At 33.5% G+C, this 12962-nt stretch overlaps 1 protein-coding gene and 1 long non-coding RNA gene across 2 annotated transcripts; both read left to right on the top strand.

Annotated features, from left to right (window-relative positions):
* The first annotated feature begins 1120 nt into the window (after positions 1-1120).
* On the top strand, positions 1121-3619 carry LOC115243037. The gene is made up of 2 exons (XM_029819694.1): positions 1121-2508; positions 2590-3619. Coding segments are annotated over exons 1-2 (1389 nt in total). The 3' UTR covers positions 2591-3619.
* Positions 3620-11071: 7452 nt separating this feature from the next.
* On the top strand, positions 11072-11834 carry LOC115243038. Its single transcript, XR_003885147.1, has 2 exons — positions 11072-11301; positions 11740-11834. It is a non-coding gene; the product is annotated as an uncharacterized LOC115243038 (long non-coding RNA).
* Positions 11835-12962: the final 1128 nt, after the last annotated feature.

Below are 12962 nucleotides of genomic sequence, written 5' to 3'. Positions count from 1 at the left end.
GGAATCAACGAACGAGCCAAAGCACATCGAAGACCTCGAGTCGAACGTCGAATCAGTCGTCAATGAAGAAGTAAAAGAGGTAAGAGTTCAAGCGGGTCGTCTTCAATTATTTATTGATCAGTGGAAAAAGATTAGAGGAAAACAAAAAAGTCATTTTACAAAAATACCCGAGAAAACAAGATCTGTATACTGAAGCTCCGAAGATTAATTTGGAAATTGCCCCGATCATGTCGGAGATTGCTATAAAAAGAGACCAACATTTTTTGGAATCCCAAAACTGTGTGGGCTCAGCAATATCAGCATTAGCTGCTGCAGTTTCCATGATTCTAGAAGATCCAGAGGATGGTATTGACCAAGAAGTTCTCACAAAATATCTTTGTGATGTTGGAAAACTACTGACTGATGTTTTCTATCAACAATCGATTGCCAGAAAATCATTTATTACACCCCTGTTGAAAAAAGCGATTAAACCTACAGTTGAAGCTATAAAATCCGATGAATGGCTGTATGGTAAGAAATTTGCCGAACAAGTCAAAGAAGTAGAGGCAATTGGGAAAGCGTGTGCTACACTCAAGGCTCCGGATAAGATTTCAAAAGCATTTACTATGAAATCACGCAATCAGGGAAACGTGAAGTACCCACCTGCGAAGTACAAGCAGGTGGGGGGATATCCGAAACGATCAACGATCAGATTCAAATCCAGGAATCAACGAACGAGCCAAAGCACATCGAAGACCTCGAGTCGAAAGTCGAATCAGTCGTCAATGAAGTAAAAGAGGTAAGAGTTCAAGCGGGTCGTCTTCAATTATTTATTGATCAGTGGAAGAAGATCACAACTGACAAATATATACTCAAATGCCTGAAGGGATATCAAATCCCTTTCAGGGAAATTCCATGGCAAAATAAACCACTAAAGGATAATGTCTGGTCAGAAACAGATCAAACTAATATCGCCCAGGAAATTAAAAATTTAATATCTAAAAACGCCGTGGAAGAATGTGAAGAGTGCGATGGACAATTTGTCTCATCTTACTTTCTGATACCTAAACCCGATGGCTCTAGCAGATTTATTATTAATTTGAAAAAATTAAATAAATTTATAGATCCTTGCCATTTTAAAATGGAAGATATCCGCGCAGTAAAAAGTCTGTTAACTCAAGGGGCATACATGTGTTCCCTTGATTTAAAGGATGCTTACTTTCTTGTCCCAGTACATGAAAAATATCGAAAATACTTAAGATTTAAATTCCAAAGCAAACTGTTTCAATTTACGTGTCTGCCTTTCGGATTATCCACGAGTCCGTACACCTATACCAAAATTATGAAACCAGTTATGCATAAATTGAGATTAATGGGTATATTATCAATAATTTACATTGATGATATTCTTTTTATACAAAAATCTTATAATAAATGTTTAAACAATGTGAAAGAAGCAATAAATCTGCTAGAAAATCTGGGTTTTGTATTAAATTATCCAAAAAGTTCCTTAATACCTAGTCAAAAATGTAAATATCTAGGTTTTATAATCAATTCCATAGACTTTAGGTTAGAATTAACAGAAAAGGAAAAACTTAAAATCAGGAATATGACTAACCAATTCAAAGAAGGCAACTTTTATAAGATTCGTGATGTTGCTAGAATGCTTGGGGTGCTGACAGCAGCATGTCCGGCGGTGGCATATGGCTCGATTTATTGTAAACGAATTGAAAGACAAAAGTTCTTAGCACTACTTCTGAATGATAATGATTATGAAGGAGAAATTTATATCAACAAAACTATGTCAAATGACTTAGTTTGGTGGAAAGAAAATTCTCAGATAGGATCGAATCCAATTAGAACATTTAAATTTTCATTAAAATTATCCTCAGATGCTTCTCTGACTGGATGGGGAGCTCATTGTCAAGGAATAAGTACCCAAGGTTTTTGGAACCAAGAAGAAAAGAAATATAGTATCAATTACCTTGAACTGTTAACGGCCTTTTTTGCGCTTAAGTGCTTTGCTTTTTCATTATCTAATTGCGAAATCTTGTTAAGAATGGATAATACATCTGCAATATCTTACATAAATAGAACAGGAGGAGTTCAACTTCCCCACCTCAGTGAATTATCGAGAAAAATCTGGCAGTGGTGCGAAAGTCGAAAACTATGGGTTTTTGCATCTTATATACCTTCAAAACAGAATGTAGAAGCAGATCTAGCGTCTAGGGTGTCTAACATAGACACCGAGTGGGAATTAGCCCCTAAAGTATTTAAGAAAATAAATAAAAAATGGGGTTCATTTACGATAGATCTTTTTGCCTCTAGGCTATACAAAAAGTGCAAACGTTTTTGCTCTAGGTTTCCAAACCCAGAAGCTGAGACAGTGGATGCTTTTACAACTACATGGAAAAACAAAAAATTTTATGCGTTTCCGCCTTTCGCACTTATTTCGAGAACTCTACAAAAGATAGTTGTAGATGAAGCTGAGGGCACGGTGGTTGTGCCACTCTGGCCAACTCAGCCCTGGTACCCACTTTTCATGTCACTTCTAACTGTATCACCTATAATTTTTAATCCGGATATAAACCTATTAATATCTCCCTGCAGACAGCAAATACATCCACTGGCATCAAAACTTTCATTGATGGTAGGAAACTTATCCGGAAGGCGTGTCTGAAGAAAAGTGTTGCTGAGGATTCAGTGGATATTATGATCAACTCTATAACAACATCAACGCTCAAGCAATACCAAACTCCCCTGAAGTTATGGTTGAACTTTGCATCAGAAAATAACATTGATGTATTTCATGCAGAAACACCGGCGATCATAACTTTTTTGACAAAAAGATTCAAAGATGGTGCCAGTTACGGCACACTGAATTCAACAAGATCAGTTATTTCTCTTATATCTTCACGTGATATTTATGGAGATGGTCTAATATCACGATTTTTCAAAAGAATTTTTAAACAAGACCTACAAGACCCAAGTACTCTACCATTTGGGACACAACGCTATATTTAAGCACCGTTTGGAACACCGGTGCTTAAATATCTAGAGAATCTTTATCCTTTGAGGAATTTAAAAGCCAAAGATGTAGCAGAAAAGACTGCAACACTCTTAGCATTAACTACCGCACATAGACTCCAAACATTAGCACTAATAAATATAGACAATATTTCAATATCAAGTGCAGGTATTACCATTAAAATACCAGATTTAATTAAAACCTCAAAACCAGGTAGTTTTCAGCCTGAAATAATTCTACCATATTTCATAGAAAAACTAAGTCTCTGTGCGGCTTCTATTATCCTAGAATATTTAGAATTTACTAAAAAATTAAGAACAAATAGTAATAAGAGATTGCTGATTTCCACGGTTAAACCATACGGTGACGTGAGTGCGCAAACGATTGGACACTGGATTAAATCTTTACTTGGTAAAGCGGGTATAGATACAAACCAGTTTTCGGCTTATAGTACAAGACATGCTGCAGTTTCAGCAGCTCACCAAAAGGTGTCGATATTGACACAATTCGACGTACAGCAGGTTGGTCCATCCAATCACAAACATTCGCAAAATTTTACAATAAGCCGATACAAACTCCAAATAATAATTTTGCGCACTCGATATTGAAAAACTAAAACATGATTTATGTTCTTATTAGTTCTTATATCTTATGTTATTAATATGTATCATTTTTTTGAAATTAAAAAAAAAAATAGAGAGAGAGTTGTCACAGACTCTAAAAGTCTACCTATTATCATCGAGAACGAGACGCGTAATATAATTATCCGATCAAACGAACCCACCGAAGGCGAGCGAGGTTTGATCGCAATTATATGAAACGTCTCGTTCGAAAATGATCCGTTCCCTCCCGAGAGTTTTTGAAGCCACAAAAAAAAACACTTTTACCCATGATCATCATCAGAATTAACTGCAACAATTCAACTCTATATCTCTAAACAATATGACAAGAGATGGCGCAGTGGATCCTTACCATGACCCGAAGCGCCGATTTTCAGTTTATACTTTGAAATGTTGTGAAGTTTGGCAATGACAAGCATTACCCACCTATTATCATCTTCGAACGAGACGTTTCATATAATTGCGATCAAACCTCGCCCGCCTTCGGTGGGCTCGTTTGATCGGATAATCAATCTACTTACTCGATAGCACCAAATATATTTTCTGCAACAGATTCAAATATAACATCGGGCGCTAACCCGTCGGAGTTCGCCCGTCGGTTTAGGATCCCCTTAATGGTGAGTACATAATAATAGTGGATTAACGGCGAGTATGTCAATCGTGAAAAAAAGGGAGTAAATAATAAAAAATATAACATCTATTATATTCCAGGTAAAATATTTATAACATTCGCAAAATTTAAATTAAATTCAAGAATTAATTAATAAAAAAATAAATAAAAATTAAATAATTTTAAGAAAATAAAACTTTAATAGCAATTTTTAGGTATATATCGATTTAATTGTCAGACAAACAGAAAGAAGAAAAAAGTTATGAATAGATAACTTTTAAACAAGCGCAAAAAAAGAAAAAAAAATTAAAAAAGGTTAGATAGACTTTGAAGCACGCGCGAAGCGCGGGTCTAAATGCTAGTTCTTAATATTACGGGAAATCTAATCAAAAGGAAAAATCTGTCGTCTATTTTCATCGGTATTACAATTGGTATAGTATACTCAAATCATATAACAATAAAATCAATGCAGTTCTTATAAGGCTTATTAGCATGCACTTGCGCATTAATTATTGTATAATGATAAAACTTAAAATAAAATTAAACTTCTAATGACAAAACTTAAATAAAGTCCAAAATCTGAATTATTATTATTTCAAAATCTTAAACATAGAGATTAACGCAAGAAAACATAGTTTTAATTATCGAATAAAAAATATTGCACATTAAAAATCGATCGTATCAGATGAAGCTTTTGCATCACTTTTTATTTATCTGCAAGAAACTTATTTTCTCGCCAAGACCATATCTCCTGACATAGTAATGCAAATGCTCGACGATGTTGTATGCGTTACGCATCAAGCTTTTGAATCATCGATGGTATTCCCGATGCGAATTTACAAAACCAAGCACAAATACAACGCTTCGATACAAAAGCTGAATTATTAGCTGCATTTGAGAGCATCTCTATTGTCAATCCGTAGAATTGGAATAAGAATACTTCAGCCAAAGATAGGAGAGCTGCTTGTTCCGGTGCTGATCAAGAAGAACAAGGACAGATCATTGAAAAAGACAGAGGTGTTTTAATAGCAGACATTGAACGAAAGAAAAACCGAGAGAGAGAGGGGAAGGGAGGGAAGGAGAGAGAGAGAGAGAGGAAAAAGGGAGGGGGAGAGAGAGAGTGAGATGGGGGAGGGAGGGAGAGAGAGGGAGGAAGGGAGGGAGAGGGTGAGAGAGAGGGAGAGGAGGAGGGAGAGGGGGTGGGAGGGGGAATGGGAGGGTAAGGAAAGGGGAGAGGGGGAGGGGAGGGAGAGAGAGAGAGCGAGAGAGAGAGAGAGGGGGGGATCTTGTCTGTGCGGCGAGACAGGACATGTTTTAAAGAATGCCCTAAAAATGTAATATAATAATGTAATATTTAAAACAAAACATTATTAATTGAGTATGCAATAAAAATGTAACTCAGGAATCAACTATATAATTATAATATTTCTTTTAATATAATAGTAAATTTAATTGATAGAAAATAATAATAAATAACATAAAAAAATGTTGATAAGTTTGAAAAAGTCGATAAATTCACGAGCCTACATTATGTTAGGTAATTTTAAATCAGTTTGCACTTTTTATGCACATCTTGTTTTGTTCAGAAATAAAAATGTAAACCGCAGTACTTCGCTGAGCAAAGACTTAACCCCGTTTCCCACGATGCGATTTTTCGTACGAGTTTACTTGCGAGGGGCGCTGTCAGCCACCGTGCAGGATACGCAACGAGAAAAGTTGTTTGCTGCGAGTAATACTGCGTACAGCGCTGACGGTTTTACGTGATAGAACAAGTGCTCTTTTATTTCTGCGTATTTTGCTGTTAGATACTAACGGAACGAACAGCCAATGAGAACTAGCGACGTGATAAAATTGACATGATCTTGCTTTTTTGAGGTTATCATTGTGTGCCATTTTTTCCTCCAAAGTCTTCTTTGTTGTGTTTCATGATTTCTTTCCACTTCTAAAATTAATAAAAGAAAAATTACTCCTAAACTTGTTCTGCGGACAGCGTCCACTTAACAATTTTTTTTAGGAGCAGCACACAAATTATCGTCAGTTCCATCTGCTAAGGGCCAATTTCACCAAGCTCGGTTAGATTAACCGACGGTTAAAATTAGCAGGGTTCCAACTGAAATGATAAGAATGCTTGGTTTTCCTTCACCTTTATTTTCTGTTGGCCACCCTGCTAATTTTAACCGTCGGTTAATCTACCCGGACTTTGTGAAATTGGCCCTAAGCTAGCTTTGCACCTTGCTCCGTGTAAAGCGAAAACTTGTAGCGCGTCCAGCTTAGCTTTACACAATGTAGAGAGCACGCAGCAAATCACGCATGCTATCCAACACGAAAAATCGCATCGTGGGAAACGGGCTTTATTTGAGCATTTATTTAAATTTTTGTTATTATAATATTCCATATCAAATATCACTTTCCTAATGCTGCTAAATTTGCCTTGTTAAAAAAAAAAGATTTTTTACAAATTCAAAACTCCGCAAAGAATAACATTTTTTTGTTTCCTTTTCTTTTTGACATATCCATCCTTGCCTCTTTTTTGCAAACATATAGTTATTTACAAAAATTTTCTTTTTCAAAATTTTACGCATCCGTATTCCATTAGCAAACAAATGTGATCAGTAATGCTATAAGAGAATTTCGACAATTATTTCAATATTTTACATAAGTATCTTATCAGCATATTTTAAGATAATAAAAAACAAGTGACGTGTCTATTATGCAATTTATCTGTATTATTTGATAAATTAAAGATAATCAATCGATTGAATTATAATAATATACCTAATAATTTTGTTAAGTTGAAAACAAGCAAATTTTTTTTCATATTTAACATATTCATATGAAAACGTACAATAATTTTTACGAGACAGTTACATTTTGCAAAATAAGTTATATATGTATTTAAAAAAAATAGTTGTATATACAGTAATTTCTTGATTATTATATAATTTATAATTGAAATTTGAGGTCAATGTTTTAGATTATAAATATGCAATATACAATAAATATTATGGTAATTATTCAGAATCACGGCTCCACCTGCAAATGGGTTGCAAATTTTTTTACGGACTTTTTATGTTTAGAAAGAAATATAAATAACCATTTTTAGTTGGGGGAGTCCCCAAAAAAAACAGTGATGGGGGACGGGCTCCTCCTACTGATTATCACTGTTGGAGTCACAACAAACAGTTTTACTGAGAGATCCGATCATATTTGTCAAAATTCAGAAAAGGTCTTATTCGAAATAATTACCATAATTACCCTCTTTTGGTCTATAACTTTTGTTTTTGGGCCTCCCCCAACTAAAAATGGTTATTTATATTTTTTTCTAAGCATAAAAAGTCCGTAAAAAAGTTTGCAGCCCATTTGCAGGTGGAGCCGTGATTCTGAATAATTACCAATATTATATTATTCCAGCTGTGATTTTTTTTATTATACATAATGTTTTCTCTACAGTTATCATTTGTATATGCATACATGTGTATTGTGTTGCCTGCGTTAAATCCTCGAGAGAGAAAAGTGATATAATGGTTTGATACAATCATTTCATTTAAATGGATTTGAATAAACAAATTTTCACGTACGGTATCGCTCTGTATTCAATGTGAAAATTAAATATTATCTCTTACTGGTAAGCCCAAAAGTAATTTTCTTGAACCGTATAACAGCTTACAAAAATATACTAAGATATGTGAAGAAAATTCAAGTTAATATTAATATACCATAACGAAGTCACAAGGAGAAGCGTATCATAAATTATTCAGAATTTCTAATTTGACGAACATGTACTATTCATTAAAAATCATAAATCTGTATAATTAAAATAAGAAAGATAGCTTTTTCTTTAAAAATATAACAATAGAAATATGTGAATATAATAATACAAATAATATATACTGATATACCATACAGAAGGAATATTTTATTATATTAATTTCATATATTGTAATAATTTTTTTACAGTTTATTATTGACTTGATTAATAAGTTTATTTTATAATTTGCACTAAAGTACATTTTTTTATAATAATAGAGAGAAAATATTTAAAAGTTATAATACAAAAACATAAAACAGCTTTTAAATTAAAAAAATAAAAATAAGTATATAAAATATAATAAACAAGCTGCAAATTGTGCAAATTAGAAACTTGCACATTGCTTCCTCATCATTTTATTTCGCTCACAAAGCTTAAGCTCCTTAAAGCAAGCGGTTTTTTAAATTTTGGCTTTCTTATAGAGGAAGATATCTCAAAATTTGCAAAAGTTAGGACGTGTACAGACATTTCTCAAAAAATTTAAAATTTTATAAGAAATGAACTCTTTCATCGATCTTCACCAAATTCAATACCAACCATCCTTTAATGATACTCTATTTAAACAAATTTAACCCGATATCTTAAAATTTGCGAAAGTTACAACGTGTACAGACATTTCTCAAAAATTCAAAATTTTATGAAAAATGAACTTTTTCACCGATTCTCATCAAATTCAATACCAACCATTCTTTAATAATAATCTATCCATGTAAAAATATTTAACCCGATATCTTAAAATTTGCGAAAGTTACAACGTGTACAGACATTTCTCAAAAATTCAAAATTTTATGAAAAATGAACTTTTTCACCGATTCTCACCAAATTCAATACCAACCATCCTTTAATAATATTCTGTCCATGTAAAAAAATTTAACTAGATATCTCAAAAATTGCGGAAGTTAGAGGTTGCACAATATATCGCGTACATACATACATACATACATCATACATTTTTTAGGAATATGATTTTTCGACATTTTCGAACATTCTGAACACATTGGCATAAAAAACTCGAAAAAAAATTTTGTCACAAAAACAAAGCTTCCTCTATGAGGAAGCAAAAACAAAAATAACAAATATATAATAAAAAATAAAAAAGAAATACATAAGATATCTTAAGAAAAAGCTATATAATTTAACATTAGAATTTATAAATATAAACAACAAATCAATAATTGCATCAGCAATACTATTCTAATTAAAATTGAGTGCGAACAGTGTCAGATGGCATGACATCGGTAAAATCTATCAGTTCAGCGTAACTGGACCATGGATCTACATGATTAAATGTTCTCGCAGGATAAAAATATCCCAAATACTCTACTAGGTCCATCGATTCGATATCCGTGTAAAAGTGTTCCCCTGCAGCTCCGTTAGAGGAAAAAGCGTGAAAATGGGTTTCAGTAAGCCCATATACCTAAAAACACAGCTTATAAATACTTATGATTATATTACTTTTAATTTTTAAGCATTTTGACATTACATTTAGATCAGAAAGTTTACAAGCATCTTCGTAAAACCGGTTACTGCTAAGAAGCGTGCCAACCACTACCAAGGGTGCATCTAACAAGTCACAATAATGAAGCCAGTTATGGATACTTGTTGCGTCTGTTAACGCAGTACCCCATTCATGTGGCATAACGTGGTACCTTGCTCTTTCACTTTTCATCACAAATGTGCCGCCTAAGCCTGCGAGAACAAATATAAAAACAACCGTTTATCTATAGTGTTATATAAAAAAAAAAAAATAAAAAAAGGTAAATATTATATTACGTCTCCATGTTAATTTATTCTATACATATATAACAAGAAATCACACTAAAGTACTTTACTTTAAATTTGACAAGATTTTGACGTTGTTTGAACAGATAAAAGTATAAGAAATATATATTTTGTCAAACGTTTTTTTTTTCATTCGTTTAGAGATAAGAACGATCATCTAAATATATCTTATATATTTGATTTTTTAATCAAATAATCACCAAAATTGTATAAAATACAAAAGATAAAAGAAGTTAGATTATTACATCTCTATGTTAATTTCTCCTAACAAGAAACTATACTGAAGTGTTTTGCTCTTTTGATGAAATTTTGATGTTATAGAACAGATAAGATGTGATATGTAAATAAAGATAAAAGATATGATATATTTGATTTTGTTCGAATAACAACTAAACTCTAAAGGATGAAAATTATTATGAAATATAAAATCCTACTAAAAAATACCTCACAAAGGTAAAAAAAATACGGCAAGTATATATCTAAAAAATAATTTATAAAATATTTTTCTTAAATAATAAGAAATAAAAACTAAATGTGAAATCAATACCCAGACAGCACAAAACGTCCTCAGGATCATCCTGAATATGTCCAGGACGGTTCAGGACATTTCTTCAGGACGTTTTAAAATAATATATTTTATGAAAATTTAATGTGCATATATGATTATTTTACTTATATACGATATTTAATATAATTTAGAAATTTTAAATATTATAATAAGATATAAATGTCCCATGAATGTCCACTGGATAGCTACAGGATGTAGGATATCTGGCCTGTTATTCCAGATAGTTCGCAGCGTCCCAAAATTATCCCAAACATATCCAGGATGTCCTGAGATACTCCCCAGGACATCCTAAGTACATCCATTAGGTTCATTTTTTTGTACTAGGTCCTTTGCTTTTTTTCTCTCAAACATCCGAATATACATTTATCTCATTTCAAGTGCAGAAAATGCTAAGGAGTTTAGATGAAACGAACAAACCTAATTACAGAAAATAGATGTATGATGTCCTAGAAATATCCTGTGGATTTCCCTAGAATGTGTCTAAATTTTTGCATAAATATTTATACAATAAATACTGGAGATATATAACAGTGTTTTTTTTATTTAATGTATATTTCTCTCCGAACTGAACAATTTTTGTCTGAAACATTTATCTAAAATATTCTTAGTACTTTTCGAGATATTTAGCTATATCAATTAAAATGGGACATCCTATATATAAATTTGAAAGTCCATAATATTAAATGTAATTATCATAATATCATGTGCTGAGTCTTATTCTTAATAGCAGAAGAAGCGAGTCACATAACAGAATGGCAATCTTCTTTTAAATATCGCGCACTGCATTTAGTAAACGCGCATGCGCAAAAATCATATTCGGGAAATAGTATCATGGCGGGCGAGTACTAGCAGGCAGAACAGTGCACGTGCGAGACAACAATATCGTCGCAGTGAACGAAAGTTTTGGTAAGTAATAAAACAAACAAAGCTGTAAACTAATTTATTAAATAAAGCTGTAAACTAATTCATTACGCATGAAGATGGAATGAGTCGGATATGACGCATGTGGAAGTGTATGAATCACGCTTTCCAACAAAGAACGCAAGTCGATACAAGTCGATACAAGTCTCTTCGGTGATTTTCATAGCAGTCTTAAATTTATAATCACGAATTAAGATTTGCTTATTTGGTAATTATAAATCTATGTAGCATTTTAAAATTTGAGTAAAAACGATTTTCAATACAATATCAGCTTACGAAAATCATCCTACAAGTCGACTTGTGTCGATTTATGTTCCTGGCTGGAAAACACCCCATATTAATTAAAAATAAAAATCAACTGAGCCCAGCTAATATAAATACATTATATATACATTATTATATATTTTCTGTATTTTTTTATAGTGCGAGTCGTGGCATTTGTGAAAGTGGGAAAGACAGAAGATACTCAAAGTGATATTGTGTGGAAAGTTGGGATATTTACCTAAAATTATTATTGGCACAATAGAGGTAAAATATTATCTTATATATAAATAATTAATAAAAAAATGTGGAATGTTCTCTCATACCATGGATGTATATAACGGAAAATATTCATACATAGAAGAAATACCTCGCGATATATGCAGAAGAATGCACGATTATGGTACCTATCAAATGGCCAATACTTACATAACTGGTTTAAAATCAAATCAAACCACTACACGTCCAATAACACTCGCTGGCAGTGTGAACAACGACGGAGGCTGTATCGGAGGAACATATTCCGATCCTTATGGAACATGGACAGACGTAATAGTATTACACCAATGTAATTTAGAAAAACGAATGTTACACAACGCATTAGCAATAGCTACTCAAGCACCTGATATTTTCGCATATTATCTAATGAAAGGACCTGGATATATGGCTTTTTTAGCAGGAAGAAAAAGAGAGACGAAAATATTCAACCACTAACGTCTTCTCCTCTCTTCCTCTCCATCAACCTAAACCAGTGGGCCCCTCTTAAAACTTTTTCAATTATATCAAACTAGTCTTACCTATTTTTAGAAAATGGAAATCAAGAACATCAACACCCACGAGTTAACCCGCGGACGATTAGAAGTACGTATAACTCGCGCAGAGTCCCCATTACTCTTTTGGGTCCAACCCGTGCGCCATTCAAATAAAAAACATCTGGCAACGCGGTCTCATTATAAGAGTAAACACAGCGACGTCCATGGTAAAAATATCTTTGCAGGACTGGGGCATGGCAGTCTGGAAACCGATAGGCCAAGAATATTTTCTGGAGGACAGATTCCGGGAATTGCCATGGCAGAGCATCAAACGCGGCATGGCGCACACGGGCCCCGTAGTAAGAAGAGCTACGGAATGGCCCGAAAAAACGCGACTGCTGTGCAAGATTCTCGGAGATCACCAAGAGGGATGGATACAGATTATCCATCCTCTGGGCGAAAGAGAAGCCATGGTAAAACTGATGATCTACAATGAGAATACCGAGGGGGCCCACAACCTGCGGGACTCATTAATCCAGCTGGGACACGCGCGACTCATCGATGACGCCGCGGCAGACGTATTCCCCCACTTGTAAAATGAGGGGGAGCCTTTTATTTAACCACATTTTTTTT

This window comes from Formica exsecta, unplaced genomic scaffold (genome assembly GCF_003651465.1).
Source record: "Formica exsecta isolate Colony F162 unplaced genomic scaffold, ASM365146v1 scaffold671, whole genome shotgun sequence".
NCBI classification, from domain to species: Eukaryota; Metazoa; Arthropoda; class Insecta; order Hymenoptera; family Formicidae; genus Formica; species Formica exsecta.
Note: the sequence above shows the minus strand (reverse complement) of the source record. Positions and strands in the feature narration are given on the sequence as shown.